The sequence below is a fragment of the Hipposideros armiger genome, unplaced genomic scaffold (assembly GCF_001890085.2).
Source record: "Hipposideros armiger isolate ML-2016 unplaced genomic scaffold, ASM189008v1 scaffold_47, whole genome shotgun sequence".
NCBI classification, from domain to species: Eukaryota; Metazoa; Chordata; class Mammalia; order Chiroptera; family Hipposideridae; genus Hipposideros; species Hipposideros armiger.
In genome coordinates, this window is record NW_017731397.1 from 3,703,570 (window position 1) to 3,724,745 (window position 21,176).

General features: G+C 44.1%; 2 protein-coding genes across 5 annotated transcripts in view; one reads left to right on the forward strand and one right to left on the reverse strand.

The window, feature by feature from the left end:
- CHN2 (chimerin 2) overlaps positions 1-21,176 on the forward strand; it is a 278,203-nt gene that overhangs the window by 220,223 nt on the left and 36,804 nt on the right. The gene's annotated exons all lie outside the window — the stretch shown is intronic.
- The window catches only part of LOC109381349 (uncharacterized), a 58,744-nt gene continuing 50,604 nt past the window's right edge, over positions 13,037-21,176 (reverse strand). For both annotated transcript variants that reach the window (XM_019639919.1, XM_019639917.1), the window contains one exon: positions 13,037-15,077. In XM_019639919.1, the coding sequence (XP_019495464.1) occupies positions 15,020-15,077 (58 nt within the window). In that variant the 3' untranslated portion in view covers positions 13,037-15,019. The remainder of the gene's footprint in view (positions 15,078-21,176) is intronic.

Sequence of the window (21,176 nt, forward strand, 5' to 3'; positions counted from 1 at the left end):
CAGAAAGGCAGAAGTTGTGCCCAAAGTCACCCAGCTGGCTGGAACCCACCAAAACTGGAACCAAAACGGAGGTTTCCTGACTTCCTGTTTAATGTCTGTGTGTGTGTTTTTTTCCCACCACGGCAGGCACTGTGGGAGTCCAGTGTTTGAATGTGTACCATTCATTGTTCCTAGTTCACTTTCAGATATCCATCTTACAAGTATTATTTTTAAAAGGTCAAAACACTCAGCTAAACCATGCCTGTGGTGAACAAGTGGTCAGGGGCAGGGTGTCAGGTGTTACTTGATAGCTATTGAATCCACACAATGCGTTTTGCCCTGGGAGAACAGAGGGTCAGTGGATACCTAGTCTGCGGACTGTGGTTTACCTGCAGCCTACCTGGGAGCTAGTTTTCATGGGCGCCCCTGGTCTTTCACTGCCCACCCCACATTAACAGAATAGTAAGAGCAGCCATGTGTTCGGAATAACACCACCACTCCATTTCCCATCTCAACCAGTCTTTAGGGCAGCTGAGAAAAGTTTTGGCAGAATTAATCCATTCTGCAGGTCTCAGAGTAGAGTCAAAACCAATATGTATCACCATAATTATGATAACTCTACCATAACAATGACTAGGTGGAGGTGAAGCCAGACTTATATCCAAATCTATTTCAAATTTGTGTGACTCTCTCTGGTCATACCTTTAAATGCTTTTTTTCTTCTTTCTGAATTCAACAAATTCTTGCTCTTCCTTCAAGGCCCATCTCAGTGTCACTTCTTCATTGAAGACTTTTCTGACCTTGATCTTGGAGTACCGCCTATCCCCCCCGTGAATGTATTATTTTTTTCTGTGCTGCTCCTTGAATGCTTTACACCTACCTTTATTATAGCTCAATCAGTGTTTTGTATTTATTTGTTCAGATGTCTGTCCTCAGAGAGATTGAGTATTTGCCCCTTGAAGTCAAGGCCCATCTCTTAATCTTTAGTTTCTTGCACCCACCACAGGGCCTGGCCCAGCCCGTAGTAGACACTAGAGAGAAGACAGCAGTGCGAGGAATGGAGGGAGAGAGGAAGGACCAGTTGGGCTGAGCGCAGTCTCACTGGGAAGAGGAGTTTTCTGTGCCCGTCCATGCTCGGAACTGTCAAATAACTGTGCGCGTGCCAGGGCAATATATCTTCACCTCGCTGTGCATGAGCATCACCAAGGCCCATTTATCTAAAATACAGATGCCCGTCTTTCCTCCCCACCCCTATTCGGATGTATAGGTCTGAGAGGGGAGCAGAGACCTGTGTTTTTACAAGCATTCCAGGTGATATTCTGTTCACGTGGCCTGCAGGACACTTTTGCGAAACACTGGTCAGATGGTTCCAGGAATGCAGACAAGGTTGGAACCCGGAGAGGGTGCAGACTCAAGTCCAAAGTACCTACTGGGCTGTAGAGGGCGCTCCACAGGCTACATTGTCTCCCAAATCACCAGGAGCTGGGATCCTAAGGGAGTCGCCCATAACCCTGACTCACTCAGGCCACAGTCACACAGACGCAACACCTGTCTACCTCTTGTTCTAGAATATTTGACAGACTTCTGGCATGTGAAGGGCACATCTGGACATTTTCAATTCTAGTTCATTAGTTTATTATTCTGGGGTATGGAATAGCCACGAGGGGACCTAGTATGAGTGATGGTCTTGCTCAGAGACAGGAAGTATGGACCCCCGGGCTCCAAGACCTCCAGCAAAGCAGCGACTTCTGCCAGTACCACTGTCAGGGTGGTTCCCAGGCTGACCTTGGGCCTCTTTCAGACCACATTGGCCTCAGCAATAATAGCACAGTGTCCTCTCCTCACGTCATCCACACCCTTGAAGCTGCCACACACATGGCGCCAACAGCCGCCTCCGTCCTTGCGGCTGAGGAATGACAGGGTTGTCACCTCCTTGGAAAAGGCCCATTCCCAGCATTCTTAGCACCCCCAGGCCTTCTCTAAGCACTTCAGCCCCCTGCAGACCCCACCCGAGTGGATCTCAGAATTGAACTTGAGAGATGATCTGACAAGTGCTGAGCAGTCCTTGTCACACTCATTCACATAACAAAGTATATTTGTTTCCCAGGAGACAATCATTTCATATTCCTGCTCATTAAGTTACTATAATTATACCCACATGGGGTATAATTGATTTTAATTGTCACTCTGAGGTAGCTCCAGGTTACAACCACGAATTCCTCGCCTTGGAGAACTCTCTCCTTTTATTTAGCATTTAAATGAATATCGGGAGGGAAACACAAGAAGTAATTATGAGGAGAAACCAAGTGTTGAAAGGGGCAGGGTTGGAAGTGCTTGGACGTCCCAACACAGCGGGTGTGCGGTTCCAGTTCAGCATGCGGGAAGTCAGCTGGGTGGCCCTGAGCGAGAAGCCCTGACGTTGATGAATTGTGCAGCTGTGCTCCGGGAAGCGGCCTTTCGCTCAGCGCTGGAGTGATTCTAATACCATGCTTGCCTGTGACTCACGTTACTCCACCTAAAGTTTCCAGGCAAATAGGCTTCATGCTACACTTTCAGTTGCCCACTCTTTTTTTTTTGTTTTAAACAATGTTAGTGTGTTATATTCATAGATCCCATGTTAAACTTTCAGAGTCCAGGCCCCTGTTATTATATGTTGCAAAAGATAGTGATATATTTTTTTCATTCTTGCTTAATTTCAAACGTGCCCAACGAAATGCAGATCCAATGAGTAGTAGTTTTCACAGGCTATGATTAGGGGTGTGTGTTGTATAATTGAAGCATAAGTCTTCGTTTATTTTTAGATGGTGAAGCTTCTAGAAGGAGTGGGATATGTTGGTTCTATTTGAGTCTCTGAACTATGAAGCAAGTGACACAACTAAATAGTTTACTAAGGAAATGCAACTGCAGCTGATGGCACAACACACACACANAAAACTCATAGATGCAAACAACAGAATGGTGGTTACCAGAGGGGGGGGCAGTGGGGGGAGGACAAAGAGGGTAAAGGGGGTCACATACAAGGTGACAGACAGAGCCTAGACTTTGGGTGGTGAGCACACAATAGAGTACACAGATGTTGTATTATAAAGGTGTACACCTGAAATTTATATAATGCTGTTAACCAATGTGACCCCAACAAATTTAATTTTTAAAAAAGAAAATCATAAGGAAGGGAAAAGGCATTGACAGTATTTGTGGAAAAAGGGAATCCATGTATAAGTGGACCTTCGCAGTTCCAACGCGTGTTGTTCAACAGTGAGGTCAACAGCACTTACCTTCATCCTGAGTCACTGGTGGAGCTCTGCAATGTGTTGAGCACAGTGCTTGGCATGTAGTTAATGCAAGTAAACACTGGCGGTGATTGCCAGTATGGTGGTAAACCTACAGCTTGACTACAAAAGGCAGGATCACAGATGTTCGCAGCATGTGGGACAGTTTGGGCAAAGGCCAAGTAAAGAGAAAAGAACTACAGGTGGCTGGTAACAGCGTTTGCTCTGCTCTAAAGAAAACCACTCTTGGGGGATGTTTATATCACTTCCTTTTCTCTACCTCCAAAGAAAACGATCGAGGGCCAAGCTCAATTTGTGGTCAGTATTTCACTCTGAGTTTCACGCAGCGGTTTCCAGGATCTTCCCCAGTGGATGTGGTAGAGGTTTAAGAAATCCAGGGTGTGTATTTTACTTTCACTTGACGGATATCTTTAAGGCAAGTAGGAAGGTTCGTTTCGTCTGTCTGCACCTTTGTTTGCATATGAGCGTGAATCACCAGCCTCCTCATTCAGCATCAAGTAACCGGAGAGAAAACACCCCCAGGAAGGTGGGGAGAGCGAGAAGGCTGTTAAGGATGTTCAGTGGGCAAAATAATGGCCCCAAAGTAATGGGGCCCATTCCTGGAACCTGTAANCTTTGGGATGTGGGAGGAGGCTGGAGCACCCGGAGAAAACCCACGCAGATAAGAGAAGAACGTACAAACTCCACACAGACAGTGGCCCCAGCCGGAAATCAGTTTTTTTTCTCATCAACATTATAGCCAAACAACATTGACTGAAACAGTGTTATTCGAGGACCTGCTGTACTTGCCCAAGATCACAGCAATCACACACACAAGACAAAGTATATGTGTAATAAGCAGATTTTTCCATCAAATCCAAAATATTTATCAAATATCTCCTATCAAAATTCTTAGTTTCTCTCAGTCGCTTGGATATGTGAAAGCACGTGCTTTTAGTGTGGCAAACGCACCCAAGAAGATAACTCATTTTCCTTTGGCCCCCCCTTGCCTATCTCATCTGCACAGTTCTTTGTGTGATGATCCAAGGGTGTGACGAAATATCAGAATTCAGGAACGGACAGATGTCCTGCCCAGAGGACACATTTGGTGAAATTCAACCAGTTAAGAGAGCTCTGTTGCCTTGAATTTGAAAGTGATTCTTTCACAAAAAAGTCTCCCCTGCTTTTGAATTAAGTTACACTAAAACTAAGAGAGACCGGTTCCTTGTTCCCTTTTATGTGGTTTCAGGTTTTCTCAGGAATCCTTTCGTCTCTCCTAGGGCAGTGCCCCTGGCCAGGACCGCGGTGGAGTAGCAGTCAGATTCTCCCCCTCGGAAGGCTCTGAAAGGCTCAGGCCCACACATTCGGATCTTTTAAAAATTTATTCTCAAATGTCTTTTCAAAGTCTTACACGTCTGGGGGAAGACTTGTCATATTTCTCCCCTTGTATGTTTTTATCCTCGTTTCTTTTTTAGTGGCACTAAACTCTCTTTCTCTTCGCTATACTTTCCCCTCCTGGCACTAAACTCTCTCTTCGCTATACTTTCCCCTCCTGGCACTAAACTCTCTTTCTCTTCGCTATACTTTCCCCTCCTGGCACTAAACTCTCTCTTCGCTATACTTTCCCATGTAATTTGGAATTTTCTTTTTTCCACTGAAAAGGGGATGCAGCCCTAGGAAAACCAAGGTGGGGTGATCTAGCGAGTCCTTCTCCCCGTACAGCTCAAACTTTTCCAGCTCCCCTCCCCTCCAGGTTCTTCATTATGAGGTGAGCCTTCTGAGGATCAGCCAGAGGCTGCAATTGCCTCAGGATACGATAAAGCATCTGGTTAATTTTGCAGTGGGAGCGGGAACAAGGAATTCCTTTCTGAGGTCCATCAGCCAATTCCAGGGACCAGACCCAACCACACAAAGCCCTTCAGGGCAGCAGGTAGGGGCCTCTGGAGGGACAGCCGTGTGTACCCACTAGCCAGGTGCCACATCGGTCTACAGCCCCGGAGGGCTCCACCCCAAACCCCTCCCCTCCCTGCATTCCAGGCTCACAGATATTCACAAAAGCAAAAACAAACCTCCAGCAAACCCACATATGGCGCAGGAGAAGCCTCTAGAAGCTTGCATAGCCTGTATTTTGAAGTCCCTGGATTTTACTGCCACCAGTAGAAACCATGCAGCCCCTGAGGCAGCAGAAGAGGAAGAGGCAGGGAGGAAAACGGAGGGAGCAGGGAGCGGGAGAGGAGCCATCCACACAATGGAATACAGTCGGCAAATCAAATTTGCATTTACATGTCAACACCTGTCCCCCGCCTCCCTCTGTGTCCCTAAGGCAAACCAGGCACAGTTGCCCCTTTTCCAAACCAGCAGCCACACTCTCCCCATGACCCCTAGTGTTCCTTTGGAAGCAATGTCCCTGAGCACATGTGCACTGAAATCTCCTGGGCATCTTTTAAAACTTTCGGTGCCTGCCTTCCGCCCCCAGACATTCTGATTGAATGGATCTGAAGTGGCGAGTTGACATGTGAATTTTTGAAGCTCCCCAGGTGATTCTAATGTGCAACAAAGTTTGGGAACCACTGCATTGTTGCCCGGGTAATTCCTGGGACCTGTACCTCACATACCCTCAGAACAGATCTTGGTGACACGTTCCCACTCCACTTCCCCTGGGGACCTATCGCCCTTTTGTAACAATAGAGATTGGGGAGCAAATTCAGATCTGGCCAATATTTAATACTTATTATGTGCCATGCCCTATGCTGGTTACATCTTATGCTCCATCTTGAACCCAGCAGGGGATTCTTGGCAAGTGCCTGTTCTAAAGGCAAAAGTCATTTTTTTGTCAGATCTTTAAGATCTATGGCTTCCTGCTTCCAAGATGCTCCTCAGACAGTGTGAGAGAGGATGGTTTTACAGGCTACAGGTCATGGGGGGTGGGGGGTAGGAGGAAACAAAGACCTGAAGGGCTCATCCCTTCTACACTGATCTAAAACATTGATCCAAAATTTGGAGCTGCTACTTTTTTATGAAAAGCGCAAAATGCATGTAAAGACGCATGCACACAAGCCAGACCCATCTTGGTCCCCAAAGCCAGCTCTGTTCCTTGTTAATTGTGGGACTGAACAAATTATTTATCGCCCTAAGACTGGGTTTCCCTGGCTTGGTATCTTCCTTGTGGGGTTGTTTTGAGAATAAAATAAAGTAATGCATGTAAAGCATAAAGCACAACATCTAGCTACATGCAATCTTTTATTATTAATATCATCATCATCAGAATCTCAGGAAGGACACAGCTTAAGGAAGTCAGTGTTGAAAATGGTCATCAGCATTGGTAATTCCTAGATTCCAGAACCTTTACAGGAGTGGCTTCTTTAGACAAGGCCATTCCCTGACAATGGAGGGAAGCAAAGGATGTAGAAGGAACCGTGGAACAGTGGATTGCAGTTTCAGAAACTTCATTCCATGTTGCTACTTTGCTGCTAATGTTGCTTGGGGACCTGGGACACATTACTTCCCTGGGGCTCAGTTTCCTGTTCTGGAAGCTGAGAAGGCTGCACAGTTAGCTGCTTCCCAGTAACAGGAACTGATCTCGTCCCACTGTGTTATTCCATTCTATGACAATGACTTACTCTACTTTGTGCTGTAAAAAGGAAAAAAAAAATCATTCTCATTCTCATGGAGGGTAACTACAACCATAGTTCTCCCTCTCTATTCCTGGCCAAAGTAATAAATTACAGGGGAAACCATATGTTTTAAGCAGCCTATGAAGTATATATTTTTCAGGAACCTGCCCTCCATTTACTCATTCATCTATTTATGCATGCAGAAATATTTATTGGATGCTACACAGACAGGCAGTGGGCTAAAGACAGAGATACAGGGATGAACAAGACAAACACAGCCAGGTAGAACTTAGGATCAAAGAGCACCAACAGAAAAACAATTACATCAAGAATGGTTTGAGCTAATACAGACACAAAGGAAAGGTTCCTGGAGCAAGTGATGGGAAGCCCAGGGGAGGCTGGAAGTTGGAATAGGAGTTGGCAGGTGAACAAAGAAGAAGGATGATGCTGGATGGGATGTGGTGTATTCTGAGGACATTTGAGTTTGCAGTTGTGGCCCCAGCTTACTGGGATGTTATCTATATATACTCAAAATTTAAGTTATATGCTGAGCAGAGGAATTGCTTTGCAGGCAATCAAGGTTTGTATTCTCAGGACAATTGCCAAGTATGGAGATTAGTCAAGACTAAGAAATAGGTATGAGAGATTTTCAGGTATGAAATACAGCATTGATGAACAGCAGAGCCCTGCACACATCACCCTTCCCAGGCTATATAACACTTATCCTGGTCTATGAACTGCCTTAAGTGAGAATAAGGACTCGATGTTATTTGACTTTTGATGCCCAGAGCCTAGCCCAGTGCCTAATACCAAGGAGGTGTTCACTTAATGTTGGTTGATTGTTTGATTGGTTTGTGGGTTAATTGGTTGGTTGGTTGGATGGATGGATGAATGGATGGATGGATGGATGGATGGATGGATGGATGGATGGATGGATGGATGGGAGAATGGGAGAATGGAAGGAAGAATGGATGAAAGGATGTATTCATTGCATACATAGTGGGCTGGCTGACTAGCTGGCTAGATAGGTGAATGGGTAGATGGGTGAATGGATGGATATATGGGTGGATAGGTGGATGTTGGATGGGAAAGAGGAGGTATAAAGTGTCTGCAGTAGTGTCTGATACATACATATAATTCTATTGCCCTACAACATAGAAATACCTTGTTTTTCATATACAGTAATACATTTGTGTCTATAAATTTTCACTTATTTAACCTATTTTAATACTATATTTGGAACAGTGTTTTTCTTATAATGAAAAAATGCCCATTGTTTTATGTGTGCAGAGAAACTAAAATACAAATGCATTATGCATAAAACCTACCATCAGGGTAGCATTGCCTACAACCGAGCAAGCCAGCCCAAAGCAGTGACACTCCTAAGCTTCCACCAGCCCCACACACGTGCGCCTTCTCCTCACAAGCTTGTCAGGTAGTTTTGGGGCTTTTGCCAGAGTGCAGCTGTTTTCTGGAAGGACTCAGGGCAGCAGACAAGTGGGCAGTTTCCTGTGGATTCACAGTGTTTGAGGCATGTCATTTGGGGCTAAAAGACTGTTGCTTACCCATCGGAGGTTTTGGAAAACAAGGTAGGTAGGTACCAGGACCTGTGTCAGGGCCGCAAGATCTTGGGACTTCAGACTAACTGGCACCAGGGAGCTAAGAGGTCAAGGTGAGGAATGCTGGAATTCAGATGACAGCCTGGGCTCTGTCCAGTGAGACATCATACCAACCCCGAGGGCCCCACAGGAACCAGCATGTTGTATCGAAGTTCTGCTGGCATACACCCCTGTGGCTTCCTGCCCTGCTGTTCTGGACCCCATGCCCCAAAGGGCCCTTTAGGTCATCAGCTGTGGCCAGTCATCCTGTGCTTACGTTGCCTCATTTGCCTCTTCTGCTGGTCCTGAATGTGGAAGAGAAAGAACACTCCCCACCGTGTCACCCAGGGCCAGTCTTCCTATGTGTGTGTCATTCAGGTTCCAGCAGGACCATTAGCTGAGTTGATTTACAGAGAAGTTGTTATTAATAATAATCATAGTTAACCTCTGGTGAGCTCTTGTTGCGTTTGGGACACTGAAAACTATGTGGATTATCTGTTTTCATTCTCAGAACAAATCCTGAGGTTAAGGGTCAAGTATTCATTTTCTAAACATGAGTTCTAATGGCGACTCATCAGCCTTATTATGTGGTTACAATTAAGTTTGGGAAACACTGCTACTTCTAAACAGTCATGTCAATGGTAATTCTCCAGGAGAGGAATATATGTAGAATTTTTCAAACTTATTTACTCATAGAACAACTGGAGGTCCCTGGTATTTTAAGGAACACCAGTTTGAAACCTGAGTGGATGGTGTAGAAGTGAGTCGGCACAAAATATGTGTTGCGTCCTATGAGTAGTCCAAGAACTATTGGCAAATAGGTACAAGTCTAAACCATCATAGCTGGACTTGGCATGACTATCTTTGGTTACTCACATACCAAGGATGCCCCGGTGACTCCTGACAGTAGCTGATGGTTTGTTTTTAGAAATGTGTCATCTGGTCCACAACTGTCCAAAAAATCTGCTATATTATAGGAGCAAGGAGCTCCATCTGCTGCCAACACCCAGTCATATGTGCAGGGTGAGGAAGTTGAGAGTGAGTGAAGTTTCTGAGCCTGTTCAGGTGTTCACAGACTGCCCTGCCACTGTTCAGGACACTCCCCAAGAGTCCGGAAGGTTCTTTCCTGAGTACAATGCTCGAGCCCAGGACCAAAGCCACCAGCCATAGTTCCATCCCAGGACTACTAACTATCATCTCTAATTTCTTCCTTCCATTTTTTTTTTATAAATTCCGATCCTAATGTACACCCCTTCCATCTTTTTCCTTCTGATATCATCAAAATATTTCAGGAGACAAGCCTGCTTTCGCAGCATTGACACAGCTTCAATGTGACCTCATGCTCGGTCCGCCACATGCCTCTGAAGAACAGCATTTGTGATTCGAATACTTCCAGCTTCATTTAGCTGGTGATTTTGATCAAATTAGAATGACCATATGTTTTTTAATAGAGGCAGGTCATAAAAGAAATTTTTTTTTCTATATCACATAAAGTAAAGGCAGCCTTAGTGAAACTCAGTTGTCAACACCTTCCTAGATGCAGCCTTACTTTGAAAGCATCACCTGCATGATCATTAAAGTTAATTTATTCATTACATTATATATACATACATGCATATAAAATGATGCCAGGCCTCGATCTGAGCAATTTGCAACTTACAGCTTAGATTGCACATTTAATTATGAGGCACCTACTATTATTATCCACGTTTCACATTTGAGGAAATGGGGCACCATGAGGCTCAGTAGCTTGGCATAAGGTCACCGAGCTGGGAAGGGTTGGAGCAGGAATTTGAACCCAGACAACTTAGCTCCAGAGCCTGAACTCTTAACAAGGAATTCTTAACAAAAACCTCTCGCCATGTTTAAAGTTTAATTGCCATTTCTATAGCCACAGGGTTTGATAAGCGCACAGCTTTTTCAATAGAAATAGCATGTGGCCCATTACGGTATTTGCTTCTTACACAGCTCTTCAGGAGATGGCTAGAAACACTTAGTTACTGATAAAAATAAAAAATGGAGTCCTAGCTCATTTTTATTATTATAAAAGTGAGTAAAAAAATTACACTAAAAAATGTATGAGTTATTTAAAATAGAAGTGCCTCTATCCCAAATCTTTATTGAAATATTAGAAAATCTGAACTTTCATCGCTATATTATACATATTAAGATGTAATTTTCTGGGACAGAATAAGTTCATCTAGAGAAAATCTATGTTATATGAACATGATTTTTATTCTTTTATCTTTTGATTCTTAAAGGCATAATATGTATGATAGAAACAGTATTTTTATTTTAAAACTTTTGTGTGTCTTGGCTCAAGGTCAAAATCTCTTCAGAGATTTAACCTAAATCATGTTTTTACATGAAATAGTGTTCTCTCTTGCATTTGGAAAGATTTTAATTTATATCAATAAAGGCCATAAAATGGCATGTTTTAGGCTCCACAGAGACTGAATCCTTCTTTAATACCTGCTAGATTAAGTTTCCGTTTCCAATAATGTTACTTATTTTGCATCTCTGAGAGATTTTTTAAATGTAGTTACAAAATCCAGATCACAGAAGACTCTAATGCTTTAGATTTATCCAGTTTCTAGTTAAGTTTAAAACTTACCTAATTTTTCCTCTAAGGTAAAAACTTGCTAATACAAAACAAAACTGAGGCAAATCAAGGGGGAAAAAAAGGGTTTGCTTCTCTGTGGCAAAATCTTGCTTTTTGTTTCTCATTCCAATTATAAAGGTAATAGAGCTAAAGGAATTTTGAAAAAATAAAGGCAATATAGACCCTGGTCTGTTTCCTTACAGTGACTTCCTGTGCCTTGGGATTTTTAAATATACTTGTAAACATAGTACACTTACAATTTTATGTCCTTTTTTCACATAGCATATTACAGCCGTGTTACTGTACACTCTTCACAAACATCATTTCTGATGGCTGCGTGTCATACTTCTTCAGCTGTTTCCTGATGTTAGCACGTGCATGATAGAGTCTGTGTTTAATGTTAGAAATAATGCTGCTATGAATGCCTTTCTGTAATTATTCTCATTTCCTTAGCATAGAGTCTTAGAAATCAAATGACAAATCTGAAAGGATATTTATATTTTGAAACTCTTGATACACATGACCAAATTACTTTCTGAGATGATGGTAACAATGTACACTGTCTGACAATTTCCTGCCTAGGTTTGATTTAGTTTTTAATGGCTGAGTGTGTGTGTGTGTGTGTGTGTGTGTGTGTGTGTGTGTGTGTGTGTGTGTGGATCGTTTCACTTGTGCAGCCTGGGACTGCATGGATGCTGACCGGATCTGTTGTTGCACAGAGCAGAGAGCTTGTGCCTGCAGTGCAAGCACCTGGCTTTTGTCCTCGCTCTACCTCTAACTGGCTGTGAGAACTTGGGCAACTAACTTACCATTCTGCTCTTCATAAAATGGGGAGATTGGGCCCTACCAGACACATTTATTTATAAACCTTTGAGTTTATAAACCTTCTAACCGGACTCCCTGCATCTACCCTTGCCTTCCTATGGTCCTAAACACAGTAGGCAGAGTGATATACTTTTTTTTTTTTAAGATTTTTATTGGGGAATCGGGGAAGGGGAACAGACAAGTTGCTGTCCTTTTGTTCTTCAGTCTAGTTGTGTAGGACGTCGCTTCACTGGCCCATGTTGGTATTATTGCGCTCTTCCGGGGTGAGGCAGTCGCTCGTCAGCCATTGGACGGCCGTTCACGGCGGCTCACGAAAGTGCACCCCAGCTGCTGGCCAGCCCCACTGCAGCCGTCGCCTTCGCTGGCAACTCATGGCAGCTCAGCTCCAGGTCGAGCTGTTGTTCACCATCTTAGCTGTAGAGGGCGCAGCATCACTGGCCCTCATATGTGGGATCCGAACCGGGGCCCTGCTGCTCAGAGCTGGCATCCCAAGCTAACTCTTATCCAACGCGCCACTCAGCCGGCCCAATATTATACTTTTAAAAAGTAACTTAGATCGTACCACACACAGGTTGAAAGCTGTGTGGTGGCTGCTCACTAGACGTCCTCACTCTCTCCTGAAGGCCCTGGGTGCTCCGCCTCATCTCCCAGGATGCAGCTCTCTAGCCCTCCTCATCTTGCTCTTTCCTGAACATGCCAGCCTTGCTCTGCCCAAGGCCATTGCATGTGCCGTCCCCCGTGCCTGGAATGTTCTTCCTCCAGGTATCAGCATGGCTCACCTCACCACCCCCAGCCTCCTTTCCCAAATACTGCCTTCTCAGTGAGGCCTTCCTAGCCATTGTGTTTTACATTGCATTCTCCCTCCCCGTAACTCTATCCTATATCCTTGCTTTATTTTTCTTCATAGCACTTATCACTTTCTAGAATAATGTGTAATGTACTTATTAGTTTTGTTTATTGTCTGCTCTCCAAGAGAACAAAGATTTTTATCAGTTGTTCACTACTCTATCTCATTGACCTAAAACAGCATCTGATATATAATTGATGCTTAATAAGTATATGCTGAATGAGGGAAGGAAGGAAGGAAGGAAGGAAAGGAGGAAGGGAGGAAAAAAGGAAGGAAGGAAGGAAGGAAGGAAAGAAGGAAGGAAGGAAGGAAAGAAATAACTGTTTAAAACAATGTGTCTGAGAATAATTTTATTGCATTAAAATAGAGCTGAGATCAAATGGGATGTGTCATTTCATGCTGAGCTGTCTTTCAGGAATATATTAATGCTTACATACAAGCATGACAGTCTCTCTTCCCAGAGCACGTGGTGGCTGATAGAGGTGTTTTCATTGTCACATGTACTCTGGCGTTCCATTCTGGGAAGGGGCTATAGTGACATAGACTTGGTATAAGGCGGTCTTCCCAACACACAGATATGAGGTCCAATTGTAGAATTTGAAAATCACTATCCCCACTTACACAGGAGACAAGGAATGAACTTAGGTTCACACTGGGAATAGGCAAACATCCATATTTTAGAACTACTGAGTTCATAAATATCCCCCAGCAACTATAATGGGGAGTAGCAGCTGCACAGCTGTGAATGGTGTCAAGGATTATTTTGTTTGGGTGACTGTTCACTATAAAAAGCACACAAGGGGATTTGAGATTTTTTTTTTTTGCATGAAATTTTGAAAAACCGTTTAATAGAGGTGTCTGTCATTTGCAATGTGGGGCAGTTTGCATGCAGAAAGCAACTAGTTAATTTGATGTGTTGTTGTTTTTTTTCTTTCAGTAAAGGGACAACTTATTCTCACTGCTAGCAAAGAACCTGGTAGAATGGCAGCTTGAGGCTGTGTTTGGTACATTCTGCTCCGCACATTGCCATATTGCTGTGTGCCAAGAAAGCGTAATTCAGCAAACTTGAGCCTCTGGCAGAGGTTTCCCAGGCTCAGCCGAGTGAGCGACAGGTGCAGGGAGGGGTAAGAGGGAAATACACCTGGTTCCACGATACAGTTGGGTGCCTTAACCCAAGAATTGAGCATTCTTGACTTTTGTAATAAAACCCAGAAGTGAATCATTTGGGTCACCTACTTCTTGGCCGGATGTGGGGAGGCACATGACAGCCAGGAAACGACAAAGAAAAGGAGGTGGCGATGGAAGAGGAGATGAGAGGATCACAGGGCAAGAGGGAAGTCAGCAGCTGGGAACTGTGTGCTGGCCGCTGTTCCCTTAACATGCACACTGTTTATTTGGACCTTAGCTTTACAACAGTTTGCCTGAAATATTGGAGAGCAGTTTGAAGTGGCTTGACTCAACAAACGGCCCATTCTCTCGAAAATAACCCTTCTAGACTTGCTTGTACTCAGCATTTGAGACATCGGATTGAGATTTTTAGAGTTCTCATTTAAGAAAATGGATTAAGACTCTCCACTGTACAAGTTTGTTGTTCGTTTTCCCGTCTTTGAAAAACGGCACACAGAAACAAAACAACAAAAAAAGCAAATGTGAAAGATGCTTAACGCAACCTAAAGTGTCTTTTCCTATTACATGTAGTATCTCTTGTTTCTACATCTAAGCAGCCTGTGAGAAACATCAGCAATTAGCCCCAGTTGTTGACATCAGTCTCAATACAGGAGCCGGACGAATGGTTTGGGAAGGGCCTCAGTCCTAACACTGACAGTCATTCAACCCAGGAAGCATCCGATTATTTATTTGCTTCCAAACAAGGTCGTTCAGTCCATTTTAGAGACCACACAGGCTCTTCAGTTTGGGTTGGACACCGAATGTTGGGGATGAAGGGCAATGAGTCGTAAGAGAGGCAGCAAAACCGGTCCTCCCGTCCCTTTGTGTTTCTGGATTGAGAGTGGCCATCTGTCCCGAAAACAATTACAGCGGCAGCTGGACATGTTGTGTCATCAGAGACAAAGGCCTCTCCTCCTCAGACCAGAACCCAGCAGTTTGGAGGTCACCAGGGGATTTAGGAGTCAGCCAGGTCGGGCATCGACACCTGAGGCTTTGATGGACACAGATCGAGCCAGGGTTATTCAGCCTTAATGAGCACACCAGCGGGAAGGATAGCGGGCTCCCACCTTAGTCTCCCTCGTTGCCTCAGCCGTCATGGGAATGAGTTTGCTTGTAGTTCAGTCAAATCTTTTATCGTCTTCCTTCTCTTTCAGGACCGAAAACCACAAGCAAATACTATAGCAAACAAAAACAAGGCAATTTTTAGGGGGAACAAGGAACATTTATTTGTCAGTATAAGGAAGTGTCCAGCCTGCATGCGATCAAACAGACTGGGCCTAGTAACACTGATAAGAAAAACACCCCTTTGCTTGTCATTCAGCAATTTGGGCTTCCTTTACTTGGTATCTATAGTTTTTTTACTTGGCCAACATAAATGGAGAGACAGATCTAGGATGCCACAGTAAGTGCATAAGGAAAATCTCCCTGCCCCTCTCTTCATATTATATATATATTTTTTAGACGCTGAAATACTGAGTCGTAAGCATACACTCAGTCTACCCCTATCCAGCCATTAAAAGTATTGAAGGAAGTGTGACCCACAGAGAGTGAAAAGAAAAAGAAAAAACAGATTTCCCACCACTGTTCAGAGCTCAAGGACTGCCTGCAGCATTTCATCGAGCGTCTCTGGCAGACTCGAATGTTTTGTGGCTTTGGGGAAATCACATGCAGCCCAGAGTCATCACCCAACCCCAGAATCCCAGACATATTATGTGGGATGTGAAGTGAGGGACTAAGAAAAACACATGACCATGCTGCCTCTTTTTAAAATTAGAAGTCATTTTGACGGAAGGCAAGGAAAACAGAAAGACTAAAAAAAAAAACGTGGGTATGTTTATTTTTCAGGCGACAAAACTTTTGTGAGTGCCAAGCTAGGGTTGACCTCATGCTAGTCACTGGAGAGAGAGTTACTACAGGAACTGTGGGGAAGGCGCCATTTTAGAAGTTTGTCAAAAGTCCCCTGAGAAGAGAGAGGAAGGACGAGTCCTGTGTCAGTGGGCTCTTGGTGGTCACCACCCCTGATTTGCTACAACTGGAGTGCCAGGGATGAGCAGGAGACCTGGCTCTATTCCCTAGTGCTTGTAAGGACCTAGTTTCCTAATCTGTAAGATGAGAATGACACCACTCTACCTTCTTTATAAAGGAAAGAGATCATATCACTTACGCCACAAATGCAGTATGCTTCTTTTAATATTATTCTAGTCCCAAACCTGGCCACGTCCCCGAGGGCCTGAGTCCCCCTGTTTCCAGCGCCCCCCTTCTGGTGCTCCTAGACCTGTGATAACCTGGTCAGAAGGAAACCCTGAAGGCCATAGCCCCTGGATTTCATATCAGAGACTCACAAGAGTAAACTGGCGAGATCAGAGCAAGTGATGATAAGCTCCACAGGGGTCCTTTGACCTCAAGACAGTTTATAGCGATGGACATTCATTCATTCAGCAAAATTTAGTAAGCACCTGCTCTGTGGCAGGTCTGAGGTATGACCCTGGGCTCTTAATTATGACCTAAGCACACGCAGCGTCTGATCTCATGAAGGTAGCAGCCTAGTGGGGGTCATAGACAATAATATAAAAATCATTCTGCGTGGTGATTGTTATCAGTTCTCAAGGGGACAGAAAGGGATGAGAGGGTGAGGCTAGAAAGGTGACAGGGCCAGAACACACAGGCCCCTGGAGGCCATGGTATGGGTTTTTGCCTTTAGCTTAAGAAGCTGTGGAGGTTTTCAGTGGCATGCCGGGGGGTGGGGGTAGCGTGGGCATGAGTGGAAGAAGTGTGATCACACTTTGTGTTTGTAAAGGTATTTTTATTGATTCCTTTGATGGGGATAGGGGATGTGCAGTGTCATTCACCAATGTCACTTCCGTCTTCTCTAACGGTCCCTCTGACTTGAAGCCCTTGAGATCAGTGTTGGGGTTCTCAAGGCTAGGAGCACATTAGAATCCCCTGGAGGATGTTGTACACATTCGGGGCCCATTCCCAGAAATTTGGATTTAATTGGCCTGAGGTGGGTGGTGCTTGAGCATGGTGTGTGTTTGTTGTTTGTTTTTCCCCAGGTGATTCTAATGATCTCAAGGTTGAGACCCACAGGTTCACGTGGAAAGAACAGAACAGGGGTCCTCAAATTGTGGTCCCTGGACCAACAGCATCAGTGTCACCTGGAATTTGTCAGGCATCCAGATTCTAGGGACTGATCTCCCACTGGCTGAGCCAGAGACCCTGGGCCTGAGGCCCAGTAGACTGTGTTTAACAAGCCTTCTGGGGGTCCTGAGGCCAGCCCGAGTGTGCGAGGCACTAGCTGTAGAGGGTTGCAGCCACGAGACCCCGGAGTCTAGATCTGGTTCTAGACCTAGTTGTAGAATAGCCCTGTGATGAAGGTGTTGGGGGCAGGTATGCAAATCACTGAACTTCTCTCACCCTCAGTTTCCTCACCTGTATACAGAGCAAGTGGGATTAGACGAGCTCATAGGTTACCTATGATGTTCAGAACCTTTCATCTGTACACACTAAACCTAACAAAGTTTTTATAATGTTCTTTTAGACCTTTATGTCTTTATATAATGGAACCAAAACTTAATCATTGTAGGAAGCTCAAAAGATACAGAAAAGAAGAAAATAAATGTCAATTAAAATTGCACCACCCAGAGATAACTGTTGCCTTATCTCCAACAGTTTCGATGTGTAGGAGGTAATTTGGTCTGTTTTCTTCTATTTACTGTGTGCATCTACTTACAAAACTGGGATTCATACTATATATGGTTTAGGAGCCCACTTGTTACCTAGCATTATATCAGGGACATATCCCTTCATCAGTGAGAGTGACTTGAATCATCTTTGGTTTTGTCTATATAATATTCCATTACCTATTTATCCCATAATTTATTTACCCTGTCCCATATCTTGGATGTGTAAGCCTTTTCTCATTTCCTGTTATTATTGTTATGATGGCTATCTACCTGTCTATTATCTATCTATCTACCTACCTACCTAATTCTTTGTCTAAAGATTTTTCTTAACAGAATCCTATTAATAGAATAATTGGATCAATGCACACAAGGCATTTGATACATGGCTAACATTTTCCCCAGACACAAGCCACTTCATAGAAATGTCAGCCATGTATTAGAGAGCTCTCCTCATGACACCCTTGCCAGCCCTAGGAATATTGGCTTTCATTCCATATACTGCCACGGTGTAGCAAATGCCCACGGCTACAGGGTGGTGTTTGTAGCAGGGGTATTGTTTGGACTTTCAACACCTAAGGGGACCTCAGACTCAAGAGACAGAAGTGAAAGGGACCCCAGGATCCCAAGGACTCGGGTGGGAAAGCGGGGGAACACTCTCTAGGGACTAATGATGACATTTTCAATGAGCCCTCTTTAAAACACAGAACTGGAGTTTACTTGAAGTCTGTAGAAGAACTGCAGGTTGATGGTAAATCACCTTTTCTGGAAATTGGTACTAATAAAGGCAGAATGACGTCATCCCCAGACGTGGGCCAGCCTGAGCCAGGCCGAGAAGGGACCATTGGTTTGATGAACATCTGAGGTCCCCTCTGGGCTTACGATGCTAGGTCAGCACAGGGGGAAGGGTGTTCCTCTTTCTCCCACTGTCCCCTTTTCCCGAGCACTTTACATGTATGCAGTCACCCCAACGGGCTTCGTTTCCCATGTCTGCCTGCCCACTGGCCCATCTCCCGCTCCGTATCTTCACCTGACAGCCTTGCACTGCCTTCTTGGTACCTGATTCCTTCTTGGACTCAGGATCCTCATCACAGAGAAAGAAGAACAGGGAGAGGCCACCGAAAATAGAACCCCAACCGTTATTTATAAAAACAGGAAAAGGGAAGCGGTAAGCTTCTTGCACCATTTATTTATAGTCCCGCCTACTTCCCAAAGGAACTTCAGCGGTGCCTGATTTGGGAGAGGTGCCGGTGAGAACGAAAGTCTCCTTTTTAAGAACCAGACCAGGGAACACCAGCCCTGTGGGTTGCTAACAGGTTACCAGTGGGGAAGAGAGTGATTCTGGCACCTAACCCCTGAATATTTTTTAATGTGAACATTATTTGGATGAGAAGCAGTGTAGAGCATGGTTAAAAGTATAGATTTAGTGTATATTTCCAAAGAACTGAAAACTTGCGTTCAAACAAAAACTTGTTCAAGAATGTTCTTAGCAGCACTATGCGCAGTAGCCAAAAGGTAAAACAACCCAAATTTCCATCAGCTGATGGATGGATAAACAAAATATGTCCTATCCCTAACGATGGATTTTCATTCAGCAATAAAAAAGCAACGAAGTACTTATACATGCTACAGCATGGATGAGCCTTGAAAACATGATAAGGGAAAGAAGCCAGATGCAAAAGGCTATATGTTGTATGATTCCACTTATATGAAATATTCAGAATAGGCAAGTGCAGAGATAGAAAGCAGATTGGTGGCTGGCAGGGGCTGGAGGGAGGGAGGAATGGTGAATGACTGCCTAGTGGGTACGGGGTTTCATTTTGGGTGATGGAAATGTTCTGGAAGTAGAGGTAACAATGAATGTACTTGATGCCACTGAATTGCTGAATTGTATGCTTTTAAATGGTTAAAATGGTAAATTTTATGTTACATGTATTTTACTACAATTAAAAAAATAAACTTGTTCTTGGGGGCGGGCAGCAGAGACCTAGTTAGTTGTGCTTGGACTCTCATCGCAGCTCTTCCACTGACCATCTGTGTGACCTTGGGCAAGTCACTTAAACCCGCCTTTCCCATTTCCTTATCTATAAAGCGGGGATAATTATCACAGAACCTACCTCATAGGGTTGTAATCTTATATGAGTCAATCTATGCAAAGTGCATAGGGTAATACCTGGCACATAGGAAGCATGCTATACATATTTGTGTTACTCATCTAACCCAGGTATTCTCATCTGAGGCAGTTTTGCCTCAGAGGAGGGATTTGGCAAAGTCTGGGGAGATCTTTGATTATCACAGTGAGAGGGGGCTCTACTGGCATCTAGTGAGTAGAAGCCAGGGACACTGCTAAACATGTATATTGCACAGCCTCCCACAACAAAGAATTATCTGGTCCCCAGTGTCAATAGTTCCAACATTGAGAATCTCCGATTTAAACAGAGCATGTAGGGAAATGTGCTTCATCTGATGAATGTATAGATAACAATCGGTCAGATAGGAAATTTTGTTAGAAAAAGACAGTCGGCAAAAGTATTCAATGTCCACATGTCTAAGAACATGTTAGTTTTTGTGAGGATATATTGGGTTGTCAGAAAAGTCATGGCGTATTTTTCTATGTTTTTCATTGCAAAAATGCGTCATGACTTTTCCAACAATCCAATGAAAGGAACCAAGGCGCTGTCCTTGAGACACTTGGCTAAAGAAGAGCTCCGTGTGATGGAGTTGTTTAAGAGAGGAGTTTTGCCAAGACACATCTGTAATCATTTTGCCCTTTAAGAAAAGGGCCATCTGAGGTCATCCACACCAGTCACAGTGATGCTCACTCAATACCAATACTGCTGGTTCCCTGTGAAGACACATCTGAAGTGAACTGCCTGTAGTTCCTTTGCAAGCCTGAATGTGTCTAGTGTTTGGGTAAATTCTATGGAGCAAACATCTGAGAAAGAAATCGCTGTCACCAATAGAAATAAAAATTACTTGTTAAGTAAAGGCACAGGCACAAGAGAAAAGATTAAATCTCCTTGTATTCACCAGCCAACATACGAAAAGGGAAAAGGAGACCTTTTGCCCACTTTCCATTTAAAGAATTATTGTATTGGATTTGAAAGCATGTATCCATGGAATTAGCCAAGTTCAGATCACAGAATTCATTCTTCCACAGAATGGCTCACCATCAAAAGGTCTCTTGATTTGCTGGCAGTGATGGTTTGAGAAGAGACCCTTATTTCTCTTGTCTGTCTTTTTTGCCTTTAGGCTAAGGATTCGAAGCCTTTCCAAGGTATACCATGCTTTCACTCAACCTCTGTGAGTGGCAGTTGTCCTTTAGGATGGGGCAGTGGGAAGGAAGGCTAAGGAGTCTGGTGGAGTCCATCATGAGGACGGACCCTTGGACGCTCAGGTTCTTGGAAGCTAAAGCATAGCAGTGAGGGATCGTAGGATGGGACAGGAGACTTCACCCCATATGGTCACCTTTGCACACCTGCCTCCACAACTCGAGCTTCCCATATGTGCAGGTACTTTCTGGCGACTTCTGTTTATCAGTGTCTCCTATAGCAAGGAATTTTATTAGACACTCTTATAGGGGAGACAAAGGTGA